Source organism: Haematobia irritans, chromosome 2 (assembly GCF_050003625.1).
Source record: "Haematobia irritans isolate KBUSLIRL chromosome 2, ASM5000362v1, whole genome shotgun sequence".
Classification (NCBI taxonomy): domain Eukaryota; kingdom Metazoa; phylum Arthropoda; class Insecta; order Diptera; family Muscidae; genus Haematobia; species Haematobia irritans.
This window is the reverse complement of record NC_134398.1, coordinates 228600392-228616162: the sequence shown is the minus strand read 5'-3', so window position 1 is coordinate 228616162 and position 15771 is coordinate 228600392. Positions and strand designations below refer to the sequence as shown.

At 35.1% G+C, this 15771-nt stretch overlaps 1 protein-coding gene across 1 annotated transcript in view; it reads left to right on the top strand.

Annotated features, from left to right (window-relative positions):
• Positions 1-6: 6 nt before the first annotated feature.
• The window catches only part of LOC142227266 (carbohydrate sulfotransferase 11), a 39471-nt gene continuing 23706 nt past the window's right edge, over positions 7-15771 (top strand). Inside the window, exon 1 of the mRNA XM_075297709.1 lies at positions 7-817. Within this exon, the coding sequence (XP_075153824.1) occupies positions 389-817 (429 nt within the window). The 5' untranslated portion in view covers positions 7-388. The remainder of the gene's footprint in view (positions 818-15771) is intronic.

Genomic DNA, 15771 nt, shown 5'->3' with positions numbered 1-15771 from the left:
CGTGATTCAGCCGATAATCGTTCCATGTGACCTCATTAAAGTACGTAAACTAAACGGCAGTTACCGCTGTGTCATTACCGTTTTTGGGAATTATATAGTTCTAACTTAACAAAAAATCGAAATCCAAAGATTGTAATTTCCAATCCAAAACAGCAAATGAATTTAAAACAAAGCAACTACAACTTCATCGCCAACATCAGCCTTAAACAAAAGGAACATTCCATGTGCCAATTAACAGCAATCCATATAAAAAGCAAAAAAAGAAAAGATTCACATTCAAGTTTCTTACACCAACTTGGACACCAGCATCATCCCCCATATATAAGAAGATCTCTTGCTCCTCCTCCTTCTACTGTAGCAACATTCCGTTTTGAAGCAAACCAAGAAGATGTTGGCGACGAAAATAATAAAAAAGACTTCCTCCTCTATCGAATCATCGTCTAGTGATTTTAATTTTCCGCCAATTATACAGAGCTCCTTTTCATCCTCCATTAAACGGTCACCATCTGTTAGGAGTTTCAAGTTTTTCAATCGTCATTCAGTTCTAGTGTCTGTATTGGCGATACTATTTTTGTTTACTCTACAAATTGACCTGATTCGTGGATCATTTGAAGACGTCAATAACAACAAAGTGAAAATGACCAAACGCAGTCTGGAGCTAACGCAAACGATCAACATGCAAAGACAGGAATATCTTCAAAAACAATGTGATTCTCTGGGTTACAATCAGCAAGATTTTAATGATTTAACCGATGAACAAATGGAACATATGATAGTCGATAAAGACCTCAAATTTCTATACTGCTATGTACCAAAGGTGAGTAGCTGGGAAAAAAGTCTGAAAGTTTAATCATAGTGTAATTGAATAGTGAAAGTTGAAAATAAACATACTCCAATAAATTCAAATAAAAAAATTAATTTTTTTTGAAAAATAAATTCATGTTTTTTCAAGCTCGAACATGAATGTATTATTCTAACAAAAGGTCGACCAAAAATCAAATAAATACTAATGCCCTGTTCCTGTATATCGAACGAAAACCCATTCGAAAGAAAGGCAGAAATCGAATTCGAATGAATTTGAGTTTTTATATTTTTGAAAGTTCCTTTCGGTTGTATGAGAAGACATTGAATATCAAAAATGAGTATTTTCAAATTTTTGGCCTGAGAATTCGTTCAAATGTTAACAATGTTTTTAGTTTTCTCTTGACACTTATGGCCTGTTCCTGTATATCGAACGAAAACCAGTTCCAAAGAAAGGCAGTCACTCGAATTCGAATGAATTTGGGTTTTTCTATTTTTGAAAGTTCGATTCGTTTGTATGAGAATACATTGATTATTAAAAATGAGTATTTTTAAATGTTTGGCCTGACAATTCATTAAAATGTTAACAATGCTTTTACTTTTTTCTGGACACTTATTGTATATGTTCGTTTATTACTCGACAACAAAATATGAAGTGACTCGCTTTTCGAAATAAAAGAACAAAAATCAATTTTCTTTCGTTTGGAATACGAAAGAAAGCTTTCGTTCGATATACAGGGACAGGCCATAATATTTATTTTAAAATCTAGATAGAGTGAATGTAACTGTTTCATTACAAATAGCTAGGGTACAAAGATTCCCTCTACTGCTAAGATTTCACTACTCTCGGTATAAATAAATAAAATGGAGTTTCCTACAAGAGGAAATTCTTTCCTATAACAGGAAACTTCTAAGATTGTATGCATATTTAAGTTAGTTGGTAAATGCTATGAAATATGTTTTTTGGATAAAATCATTTCTATATAAATTTGATAAAAGTCGAAACTCGATTTTGTTAAAGCAAGAAAAAGTCGAAAAAATTTTGATAATCTTAACAAGGAGATATTAACCTAAACTAAGGGAGCCACCGTGATGTAATGTTAAGCATGCCCGCCTTGCATACACAAGGTCGTGGGTTCGATTCCTGCTTCGACCGAAGCAAAAAAATTTTTTAGCGGTGGATTATCCCAAAGCTTCTCTTCTATTTCAAAGCTTCTCTAAATGGTTTCACTGCAATGTGGAACGCCGTTTGGTCTCGGCTATAAAAAGGAGGTCCCTTGTGATAAGAGAGAAGTTCACCAATGTGGTATCACAATGGACTGAAATTATTTTTTATACCCATATGATGGGGGGGGTATATTAACTTTTTCATTCCGTTTGTAACACATCGAAATATTGATCTAAGACCCCATAAAGTATATATATTCTGGGTCGTGGTGAAATTCTGAGTCGATCTGAGCATGTCCGTCCGTCCGTCTGTTGAAATCACGCTAACTTCCGAACGAAACAAGCTATCGACTTGAAACTTGGCACAAGTGGTTGTTATTGATGTAGGTCGGATGGTATTGCAAATGGGCCATATCGGTCCACTTTTACGTATAGCCCCCATATAAACGGACCCCCAAATTTGGCTTGCGTAGCCTCTAAGAGAAGCAAATTTCATCCGATCCGGCTGAAATTTGATACATGGTGTTAGTATATGGTCTCTAACAACCATGCGAAAATTTGTTCACATAGGTCCATAATTATATATAGCCCCCATATAAACCGATCCACCTATTTGGCTTGCGGAGCCTCTAAGAGAAGCAAATTTCATCTGATCCGGCTGAAATTTGGTACATGGTGTTGGTATATGGTCTCTAACAACCATGCAAAAATTGGTCCGCATCGGTCCATAATTATATATAGCCCCCATATAAACTGATCCCCAGATTTGGCTTGCGGAACCTCAAAGAGAAGCAAATTTCATCCGATCCGGCAGAAATTTGATACATGGTGTTGATATATGGTCTCTAATAACCATGCAAAAATTGGTCCATATCGGTCCATGATTATATATAGCCCCCCATATAAACCGTTCTCCAGATTTGACCTCCGGAGCCTCTTGGAGAAGCAAAATTCATCCAATCCGGTTCAAATGTGGAACGTGGTGTTAGTATATGGTCTCTAACATCCATGCAAAAATTGGTCCACATCGGTTCACAATTATATATAGCCCCCATATAAACCTATCCCCAGATTTGGCTTGCGGAGCCTCTAAGAGAAGCATATTTCATCCGATCCGATTGAAATTTGGAACATGGTGTTAGTATATTGTCTCTAACAACCGTGCCAGAATTGGTCCATATCGGTGCATAATTATAAAGGGTGATTCTTTTGAGGTTAGGATTTTCATGCATTAGTATTTGACAGATCACGTGGGATTTCAGACATGGTGTCAAAGAGAAAGATGCTCAGTATGCTTTGACATTTCATCATGAATAGACTTACGATCTGCCACAACGTCGAATTTTCAGTGAATGGACCCTAGAAAAGTTGGCAGAAAATCCGCTTTTTTATCGACAAATTTTGTTCAGCGATGAGGCTCATTTCTGGTTGAATGGCTACGTAAATAAGCAAAATTGCCGCATTTGGAGTGAAGAGCAACCAGAAGCCGTTCAAGAACTGCCCATGCATCCCGAAAAATGCACTGTTTGGTGTGGTTTGTACGCTGGTGGAATCATTGGACCGTATTTTTTCAAAGATGCTGTTGGACGCAACGTTACGGTGAATGGCGATCGCTATCGTTCGATGCTAACAAACTTTTTGTTGCCAAAAATGGAAGAACTGAACTTGGTTGACATGTGGTTTCAACAAGATGGCGCTACATGCCACACAGCTCGCGATTCTATGGCCATTTTGAGGGAAAACTTCGGAGAACAATTCATCTCAAGAAATGGACCGGTAAGTTGGCCACCAAGATCATGCGATTTGACGCCTTTAGACTATTTTTTGTGGGGCTACGTCAAGTCTAAAGTCTACAGAAATAAGCCAGCAACTATTCCAGCTTTGGAAGACAACATTTCCGAAGAAATTCGGGCTATTCCGGCCGAAATGCTCGAAAAAGTTGCCCAAAATTGGACTTTCCGAATGGACCACCTAAGACGCAGCCGCGGTCAACATTTAAATGAAATTATCTTCAAAAAGTAAATGTCATGGACCAATCTAACGTTTCAAATAAAGAACCGATGAGATTTTGCAAATTTTAGGCGTTTTTTTAAAAAAAAAAGTTATCAAGCTCTTAACAAATCACCCTTTATATAGCCCCCATATGAACCATTCTCCAGATTTGACCTCCGGAGCCTCTTGGAGGAGCAAAATTCATTCGATCCGGTTCAATTCGATTGTGGATGGCAGTGTTTAGAAGATGTTTCTACGCATCCCATGGTGGAGGGTACATAAGCTTCGGCCTGGCCGAACTTACGGCCGTATATACTTGTTTTTTATTTATTTATTTTTCATAGACATCAAGCCCATTGGACCAAATCTGTCCGAGTACGCAGTGAACAATACATTATTTTATTTTCTTTTCTTTCTCAATATATACAAATATAATAACTAAATTAACTTATTATACCCCCCCCCACCACAAGAACAAATAATAATGTATATAATGTATATGAATTCAAAATTCTTTATCAAGTGGCTAATTCCACATTTTCCAATTATGCTTCTAAGCTTTCCAGTACTATTTTCTTAAATTGGTTAACATCATACGAAAACCGTCGATTATTGTAGGAAATTAAATTAGTCAAAATTCGCGCGATTCGAACCAGAAACGAATTTGCCATTATGAGCGTTGAAAAAGGTGGTATTAAAATAGGAGTTGTCCTTGACGAATTACCAAAAACAAATCGTTCTACTAAGTATTCTGGAATTCTGTTGCACATTACTTTATAAAAAATAAGCATACTTCTAACAACAATAAAATTTCTGAAGTCACATCGCAAAAAAATCTTACAATATTCTGAAACATATTCATGGTAGCCCAAACCGTAAGCATAACGTATAACACTATTAAAATTCCGCTGAATGAATCAAATTTCTCTGGGAAGCCCCAGTAAATACTTCAAACCCATACAGGAATAAAGGAAGACAGCAACTGTTGTCCTAATAATTAGCTTAGAAATGTCTTCTTGAAGAATATGTCTGGTTTTAATATTTCATTTGTCGTCGCAATAATCTACAACTTTTTGCATTCAAAAGCAAACTGTCACAATTTCGACCAGACTTCGAATTATTCTAAGAAAGTTGAGTTTTCAGGTTTTCAAGTTAAAAAAAATAAAAAAAAAAACATAAAAATACTTTAACGGCCACTAAAATGTGGACAATTCGGCCAAATCCTTTATATTAAGTTTGCTATTAATCTCAAGACATTTTTCATTGTGATTAGTTTAAAGCTTGCAATCTTCGAAAAATGTAAACGTAAAGTTAAAGCTTTACATGGCGTTGAGAATATTGGAATGTGCCAAATTGAGACTTAAAAACAAAAGAACACAAACATTTTTTGACTCAAAAATTCTAACAAAAAAAATATTGTGGGCTTGTTAAAGTATAATTTGTCCAATCAAGAAGAAAGACTTGATAAAATATAATTGAGAAATCTTCCAATAAACAATAAAAAAAGTAATTTTGTATATAAGTACTTGGATGTAGCCTTACCACTGTGCTTTCCACTACGATAATAAATTAACATTTGACATGTTTGGCAAATATATTCTTGATACTACTGTTTCTTATTTTATGTCGCTTTAGTTGTTGGTCACTTATGATTCTTAAGAATCTCGTTTGAGCACATGTACAAAAAAAAATCCGGTCAACAGAAAAAAAAAACAGAAATAGCAGATGACAGCGCAGTCGCACATGTTGGGTTTCTGCTTTCTGTGTGTCAAGACACTACCAGAAGTACAAACATTGACCTGAAGTTTGTTCTTACCATTCACTTTACACTAGTCCACAGATAATCAAAATATTCTGTGGCAATGTGGGCCACATACAAATTAGTAAATAGGTGATAATCATTTCTAATGATCGATTAAACCATTTTCTAAGTTCGGTCATGCTGCAGATTCTTATTCCCAAAGAAAGGTGTAGGGGGTTGAAATATGTAAGAGACAATAATGTAAATACTTGATCTTTATATAAAAACAAAATAATTTAAAAAATGTGTGACATAAACCTGTGTTACCAAAGCAGGCGGTATGAAAATGGACCCCAGGAAAATGAGCCCCAAAGCCCAAATGAAACAGGGCTTTGTGGTCCGAGGCTTCACAATGAATATGACCCCAATGAAAATGCACCCCAACAAAATGTTATCGAGGCATGGATAGCGGGCCCAAAATAAAATTAGGCTCATTTTTACTTTTGATTTGAAATACGGTATGAAAACGAATCCTAACTGATAGAAAATATTTAAAGTATTGAAGTAAATATTAAAGTATTGAAAGTATTGAAAGCAAACCCAACAAGTATATACGGCCGTAAGTTCGGCCAGGCCGAATCTTATGTACCCATGGATTGCGTAGACACATCTATGAAAGACTGTCATCCACAATCGAATTACTTGGGTTGTGTTATCTTAAAACTTCTTAACATCGTTTTCTAAATTGTGAGTTAGTCCACACGTGGTATATATTAGACAAAAAACGTATGCGTAGACGTAAGTCTACAAATAATTACAAATCGATATGGACTTTTGCACGGTACGTAGAGAGCCAGAATTGAAATATGGGGGTCGCTTATATGGGGGCTATATACAATTATCAACTTGATATGGACCAATTTTTGTGTGATTGGGGATCGATTTATCTGAGGGCTATATATATAACTATAGACCGATATGGACCTAGTTAGGCATGGTTGTTAACGACCATATACTAGCACAATGTACCAAATTTCAACTGACTCGGATGAAATTTGCTCCTCCAAGTGGCTCCAAAACCAAATCTCGGGATCGGTTTATATGGGGGCTATATATGATTATGGACTGATATGGACAACTTTTGGCATGGTTGTTAAATATCATATACTACCACCACGTACCAAATTTCAATCAGATCGGATGAATTTTGCTTCTCCAAAAGGCACAGGAGGTCAAATCTGGGGATCGGTTTATATGGAGGCTATATATAATTATGGACTGATATGAACCAATTCCTGCATGGTTGTTGGATACCATATACTAACATCACGTACCAAATTTCAACCGAATCGGATGAATTTTGCTCTTCCAAGGGGCTCCAGAGGTCAAATCTGGGGATCGGTTTATATGGAGGCTATATATAATTATGGACCGATTTTTACATGGTCATTAGAGATCATATACTAACACCATGTACCTAATTTCAGCCGGATCGGATGAAATTTGCTTCTCTTAGAGGCTCCGCAAGCCAAATCTGGAGATCGGTTTATATGGGGGCTATATATAATTATGGACCGATGTGGACCAATTTTTGCATGGTTATTAGAGACCATATACTAGCACCATGTATCGGATCGGATGAAAGTTGCTTCTCTTAGAGGCCACGCAAGCCAAATCGGGGGATCGGTTTATATGGGGGCTATACGTAAAAGTGGACCGATATGGCCCATTTGCAATACCATCCGACCTACATTAATAACAACTACTTGTGCCATGTTTCAAGTCTATAGCTTGTTTCATTCGGAAGTTAGCGTGATTTCAACAGACGGACGGACATGCTCAGATCGACTCAGAATTTCACCACGACCCAGAATATATATAACAGGTTGGCTGATAAGTCCCCGGTCTAACAAAGAAAAACACATTTTTTGTCAAAATACGTTTTTATTATTCAACATAGTTCCCTTCAAGAGCGATACAACGATTATAACGACCTTCCAATTTTTTGATACCATTTTGGTAGTACTCCTTCGGTTTTGCCTCAAAATAGGCCTCTGTTTCGGCGATCACCTCTTCATTGCAGCCAAATTTTGAGCGAGCATCCTTTTCAGGTCTGAGAACAAGAAAAAGTCGCTGGGGGCCAGATCTGGAGAATACGGTGGGTGGGGAAGCAATTCGAAGCCCAATTCATGAATTTTTGCCATCGTTCTCAATGACTTGTGGCACGGTGCGTTGTCTTGGTGGAACAACACTTTTCTTCTTCATATGGGGCCGTTTTGCCGCGATTTCGACCTTCAAACGCTCCAATAACGCCATCTAATAGTCACTGTTGATGGTTTTTCCCTTCTCAAGATAGTCGATAAAAATTATTGCATGTGCATCCCAAAAAACAGAGGCCATTACTTTGCCAGCGGACTTTTGAGTCTTTCCACGCTTCGGAGACGGTTCACCGGTCGCTGTCCATCGCCGACTGTCGATTGGACTCAGGAGTGTAGTGATGGAGCCATGTTTCATACATTGTCACATATCGACGGAAAAACTCGGGTGTATTACGAGTTAACAGCTACAAACACCGCTCAGAATCATAAACACGTTGCTGTTTTTGGTCAAATGTGAGCTCGCGCGGCACCCATTTTGCACAGAGCTTCCGCATATCCAAATATTGATGAATGATATGACCAACACGTTGCTTTGATATCTTTAAGGCCTCTGCTATCTCGATCAACTTCATTTTACGGTCATTCAAAATCATTTGGGGATTTTTTGATGTTTTCTTCGGTAACCACCTCATTCCGGCGTCCACTGCGTTCACCGTCCTCCGCGCTCATTTCACCATGCTTGACTTTTGCATACCAATCAATTATTGTTGATTTCCCTGGGGCAGAGTCCGGAAACTCATTATCAAGGCAAGTTTTTGCTTCCACCGTATTTTTTCCCTTCAGAAAACAGTATTTTATCAAAACACGAAATTCCTTTTTTTCCATTTTTTTACAATAACAAAAGTTGCTTCACAAAAGACGCTCTATCTCATTTTGACACGAATTATTTGAAGGTTGGTACTATATAAAAATAATATGAATTTAATACTAGCGATGTGATCTATGTGTCAGACCGGGGACTTATCAGCCAACCTGTTAGTTTATGGGGTCTTAGAGCAATATTTCGAAGTGTTACAAACGGAATGACAAAGTTAATATACCCCCATCCTATGGTGGAGGCTATAAAAATTGTATCATTTTGAAAAGGAGTGTATGGTTTCCACGAACCATAGTCGGCCTCACTCAAAAGGAAACACAATCCAAAACCTAAAAATAAAATTAGGTTAAAATATAAAAATTTGACGTTGTTGTTTTCAATATAATTTTTGAGGTGCTATTTCATTTCGACTTTAGGGCTTATTTTCATTTATTAGTTTCTAAATATGAAAATAATAAATTATTGGGACAAGTAACACCAAGGATACCAAATCTTTAAAGTCCATAAATAGTTACAGAAGACACAAATTGTGATGCAACAAAAGTCAATACGACTAATGGACTTTTTGTAATTTTCAAATTCGACAAGTCCACTTTTTTAAATCAAGTCAAATTGACTAATCGACTATTGACATTAGCGAAACTCCATTTTTGATAGTGACCTACACTGGAAAAAATATTGTCGTGAGGTCAAAGATTTCATGTCTTTAAAATACGAATACAAATTTTGCTTAGCATAGAAGACGCATTTCTCTAAAATAAAGTTATTTTCCTTGTCCAAAAGTCGATAAACTTTTCAATGAAGTCGTATTGTCCTTATAAATAAGTGATTTGACTTAAAAATGGGTATCTTAACATGAAAGAAAAAATTTATAGGCTAAGGTCAACTTGACTTTAATAATTCAGAAAAATTCTTTAAATTTAATGAAATTGTCTTTAAATTTGTTGTCTTTTTGCATCTTGACTACAAAGCAAAAAATCGTTCAATTATAGGACATGTTTTTCAAAACTTTATTTTAAAGAAGTTTTTTACTTCAAACATAGCATAATTTCTACTGGAAGTCGAGTCCTAATTTGGAAAATAAAGTTGCCGTTAACTCGTTTTTAAAGGACTTTGATAGCATATGAAGAAAAAAAGCTGAGAAAGCGAAAAATTAAAATTTGCTTCCTAGAAGCAAGTACACAAAACCTAAATTTAAAATAGAATTGTGTCTTAAAAGTATCCTTACTTGTATTCTCCGCTTCTTTGGCTCGGAATCAATACCAAATTTTTTAAAGTAAAGACAAAATCTTTGGAACCGAGTATGCTTTTTTTTCAGTGTAAAAATTTAACTCGAATTATTTGAATGGGATCTTACACTCATATTTCCAAAAAGTTAAGGTAAACATTAAACCTCCACCATAAAGAGCTAGCAGCTTGTTTTGAATATCAACATTCGTCTCTAACGGCATCTCTATTTCCAATAAGCTTTTTGATCTTTGGTCAGTGTAATTAAACACATGCAGTGGATGTAATAAGAAATAGAAAACTAAAGAAAAAAAAACAGTAAAATAAATATAGTATTATTATTTTATGATATTTCATTTTGCAAGCAGAAAAAAGCAAGTAAACACAACACAAAAATTATATACAACACCTGAGTTATTTAAGATATATCAAATTCAACTTGAAAAACAAGCCTGAATGAATTAACTTACAGCAAAACTCAACCATTAGTTGTCTGGATAGTGTGTAATACTATATTTCATCGCCCAGTCAGTCATTCATCCAAGCAAGCTTTACTGACACTTGGTAATGAGATGATGGTTACATATCTAAACATTCCTTTGTATGTTTGTTTGAAGAAAACACATATACACTTTACCTCGAAATTGTAATTGAGTCCAAATTTTCAACAAAGATAGCTTTTAAACCATGTTCATATTTAGTTCGAAGTTCAGAAGCTGAAAGGGGCATTAAATTTTGGTTGAACTAAATTTACTCCATTGGACATTAACCTAGTCTAAATGGTTGTAATATAAATTAAAAATTATTAGGGTGGTTGAGAAATACTATAAAATTTTTCAAAAAAAAAAAAAACAAAAAAACCTTTTATCACTTTACTTAATAAAACCCAGTGCCACGATTAAAGAGTCTGTTATTAACAGTATTGTTGTCTTTTTAAATCGATTGTATATAAATGTTGAAACTAATAAGAAATATTTTTAAATCATTTAATTTCTGAAGGGAGTTCATATGCGTCATTTTTTTAACTCACTTTTTCATATTTTTAATGGGAAATTTTAACTTTTTTTGTTTCAAATAACTTAAAATCAGATTAAGAATTTGTAAAATGGTACAAATTTTTTAAATTTTGCCGAAAAAAATGCTGAATCCATGCTAGAAAAATTGCGAATTTTTGAAAATATTTGATATCAAACGTGGCGGACAAATGTTAGAATGCAATAAAAATCATAAAAAATTTTAAAAATTATATATTTGTCAAAATATCACAATTTTTTTTTTATTCACATCCAAAACACTGAATTCGGATTACACCTTAAGAAGTGAATCAAATTCAGTGCAACGGCTGTTTTTTGCTGGGCAGCAAAAAAAGCGTCGCCAAAAAAGGAGTGAAAATGTTCTTTTTGGATCCGGAAGTAGTGCAAAATTGGCGCAGATGCGATGAATTTAACATGGGCTTGTCATAGGACGGATGTCGTCCATTTCAACAGCCGTTGCACTGAATTTGCATCACTCTTTAGCTGCGATCCGAATTCAATGTTTTGGATGTGCATTAAAAATGTTGCGATATTTTGCTAAATAAATATTTTTTATAGTTTTTTTATGATTTTTACTACATTCTAACGCTTTTCTGGCTTTAGTCACAGGCTACGTAGAATATTAACCATAACTTTTGCTAGAAGTGTCCAATAAATTCGAACTTTTGACATCAATCCGAATAAAAAACAATTCGGCCGGGCCGAATCTTAAATACCCACCACCATGAATCAAATATTATAGTTTCCTATGAAAATTTCAGGGGGCTTTGATGACAAGCAGATCAGTTCAACCAGTACACTTCCCGAAGATAAATTCAAAGATTTTACCTATGAAGACTAGATCAGATTCTGGATTTATAAGATCCATATTTGTTTGAGTTTTAGAGGAATCATAAACATCGTGTGTAAGTGTACAAGAAAACGATGAAATAACGCCTTGATTTAAAATCTAACATCTGTAGATTTTTACCCCCACTGTTTAAATGATTACCAGAAGTAAAATCTGGAAACTATAATTCAGTTTCAAGCAATTTTCATTATCAGTGCACATGGACCGATATTCACCATTTTCGACACACCTCTTTATGTTTCTAAAATACTTCTAGATTTAAAATTTCATGCAAATTTGATAAAAACTATGGTTTCTAAAAGCCCAAGAAGTAAAATCGGGAGATCGGTCTATTTGGGAGATAAACCAAAACATGAACCAATACACGCCATTTTCGGCTCCTATTTTTAAGGTCTTAAAATACCTCTATATTTCTCATTTCAGGCAAATTAGATAAAAACTACGGATTCTAGAAGCTAAAAAATAGAATCATTTCTTGCACACCTATTTATATTCCTAAAAACCTCCAGATTTTCGATTTCAGGCAAAGTGGACAACAATTACGGTTTCTAGAAGCCCAAAACGTAATATCGGGAGATCGGTCTATCTATCTCTTAGGGTTCTAAAATACCTCTAGATTTCCAATTTCAGGCAAATTGGATAAAAACTACGGATTCTATAAGCCCAAGACCCCATATCGGGAGATCGCTCTATATGGGGGATATACCAAAACATGGACCGATACTCACCATTTTTGGCACACCTCTTTGTGGTCATAAAATACCTCTAGGTTTCCAATTTCAGGCAAATTGGATAAAAACTACAGATTTTAGACGCCCAAGAAGTAAAAACTGGAGATCGGTCTATATGGGGGCTATACCAAAACATGGACCGATACTCACCATTTTCGGCACACCTCTTTATTCTTCTAAAATACCTCTGGTTTCCAATTTCAGGCAAATTGGATAAAAACTACGGATTCTAAATATAAGCCCAAGAACCCATATCGGGAGATCGGCCTATATGGGGGATATACCAAAACATGGACCGATACTCACCACTTTTGGCACACCTCTTTGTGGTCATAAAATACCTCTAGATTTCCAATTTCAGGTAAATTGGATAGAAACTAAGTTTTTTATAAGTCCAAGACCCCAAATCGGGAGGTCGGTTTATATGGGGACCATATCAAAACTTGGACCGATATAGCCCATCTTCGAATTTGACCTGCCTGCAGACAATAGACGAGTTTATGCGAAATTTCAGCACGATTGCTTTATTATTGAAGACTGTAGCGTGATTACAACAGACAGACAGCCAGACAGACGGACATGGCTATATCGTCTTAGAATTTCTCCCTGATCATGAATATATATATACTTTATATAGTCGGAAATCGATATTTCGATCTGTTAGAAACGGAATGACAAACTTATTATACCCCCGTCACCATTCTATGGTGGTGGACATAACAACTAACTCCATCAAAAAATGCTAAGTCGACTTAGCGTACTCTGGAATAATGACATCGAAATATCGCCAAAATATTTCCAAAAAAAAAGTTGATCGAAGCTGAAGATCTTTTCGTTTAATTGGTACAATTGATACCTTAACCTTAGAATATGGAATCTGTTTTAGAGCGGATTTCTCTAAAATTTTGGTCTAAAGTTCTTCTAAACGTAAATAGATATTTGACTAAGATATTATTACAATATTTTTTCGAGCTTATTGGACAGGATGACTAAGGCAATTGATATCATTAAGTTACTGAAATGAAAATGCCAGATACCCATCCCGCAAGCCTGACTATACATATGTTTCAGTGTTGGTCACTACACATTTCCATAGTCTTTAGCGATCTGGCCGGGTGAGATGTTTTCATTTTGGTCTATTCTCTTATGTAATTTACGTACGAAAATTATTCTTCCTAAATTTAAGGTTTATCTCGCCCTTTATTTAATTTTTTAGGTGAAAAGAGGGTTTGGTATGCCTGGCATACGAATTCATTCAGAATGTTTGTTTAGCTTAAATCCTTGTTTAGAATGGACGGGAATGTGAGAATGTTATCAAATACTAATTACTATTTTCCAAATTTCGAGAATAATTGACAATTGGCATAATAATATATATAAATAAATAATATAAAATATTGGTCATTGAAAATGTTCTCAATACATTTCAGCTCGTTATAAAGATTTATTTTAAGTCGATGAACGATGTCTATCTGTTATTTCAATTCATTCAGTGGAAATTTCTATTAGAAAAAATAATTTTTCCTTATCATAATACACAAAAGGTTCATATACACTTAACGTATTATTAACCTCATGTGGCATATTATCATTGGGGGTTTAATAATCTTATTTATATTTTATTGATTTACAAAATAAAAACAACACACATCAATTATTGCCATTTTGCTCAGCAATACCAAATAAATTATAAAAATATTGAAAATTATCTATTTGAGACAAATAAGCTATTGGTATAATAAACCATGATAATGGCTAAAATTTAAAAATACCCATATTAATATTTATAACTATGCCAACTTTAATTAAATAAGAGTGAGGACATAATACCAGCCAAGAAAACAAAAAACCCACTTGAAAAATAATTGTCTTCTACTATTAAATTATAAATGCCGCCAGGTGAGCATAGAGCGCTAGAAGCTACTATTAAATCTTGAGGTTATGGGGAAAAATCAAACTTATGTCTAAGATTATAACCCTCCCTTCTGGCCGTGCTCTCTGAAAGTCCATGTTCATGTTGATTGTTTGAAAAGAATTCTAAGGTTTCTTACTATTGGGAATATGTGATGATAATAATAATATGCCACTTTATTAAAACGCCTCATTATCAATTAATTTCTTCTAGCACTTGATTAACGCCTATATTTCCGACATAATGATAAGATTAGCAAACATTTATGACGGAATTTTAAACAACAAATCTTATTAACCCTAACCGGAGCATCGAATAAGGAGAATTAAACCTTTTATTATAATGTGAGAAACCCCTATGTGGTAATCGCGAAATTGGTACGCTGTTCGCGGCTTAGCTCGCCGGATGGGGGAGTTCCGCTGAGGCATCACACTGCAGTTGCATACCATAAAATTTAAATTTAAACTTCCGTTACAAGTTTGGCTAAACAAAAATATGAAAACGGAAATGAAAGTGTAAAAATTTGAAATAAGGTAAACAAAAACCTATTGTAATTTATTTTTACTGGAAAAAAAATGTTGCAGTATTATTGTTATTAAAATTGAGCCAATAAAACTATGTCATAAATACAATGAAATTTTTCATTATTATAATGAATTTTTGATTTAAACATACAATATAAAAATATTCGTTATTTCAATGAAAAAATTTCGTTGGCCGCATTTTAACGATTTTTATACCCTCCACCATAGAATGGGGGTATATTAACTTTGTCATTACGTTTGTAACACATCGAAATATTGCTCTAAGACCCCATAAAGAATATATATTCTGGGTCGTGGTGAAATTCTGAGTCGATTTGAGCATGTCCGTCCGTCCGTCTGTTGAAATCACGCTAACTTCCGAACGAAACAAGCTATCGACTTGAAACTTGGCATAAGTAGTTGTTATTGATGTAGGTTGGATGGTATTGGAAATGGGCCATATCGGTCCACTTTTACGTATAGCCCACATATAAACGGCCCCCAAATTTGGCTTGCCGATTCTCTAAGAGAAGCAAATTTCATCCGATTCGGCTGAAATTTGGTACTTGGTGTCAGCATATGATCTCTAACAACCATGCAAAAATTGGTCCACATCGGTCCATAATTATATATAGCCCCCATATAAACCGATCCCCCGATTTGGCTTGCGGAGCCTCTAAGAGAAGCAAATTTCATCCGATCCGGCTGAAATTTGGTACATGGTGTCAGCATATGATCTCTAACAACCATGCAAAAATTGGTCCACATCGGTCAATAATTATATATAGCCCCCATATAAACCGATCCCCCGATTTG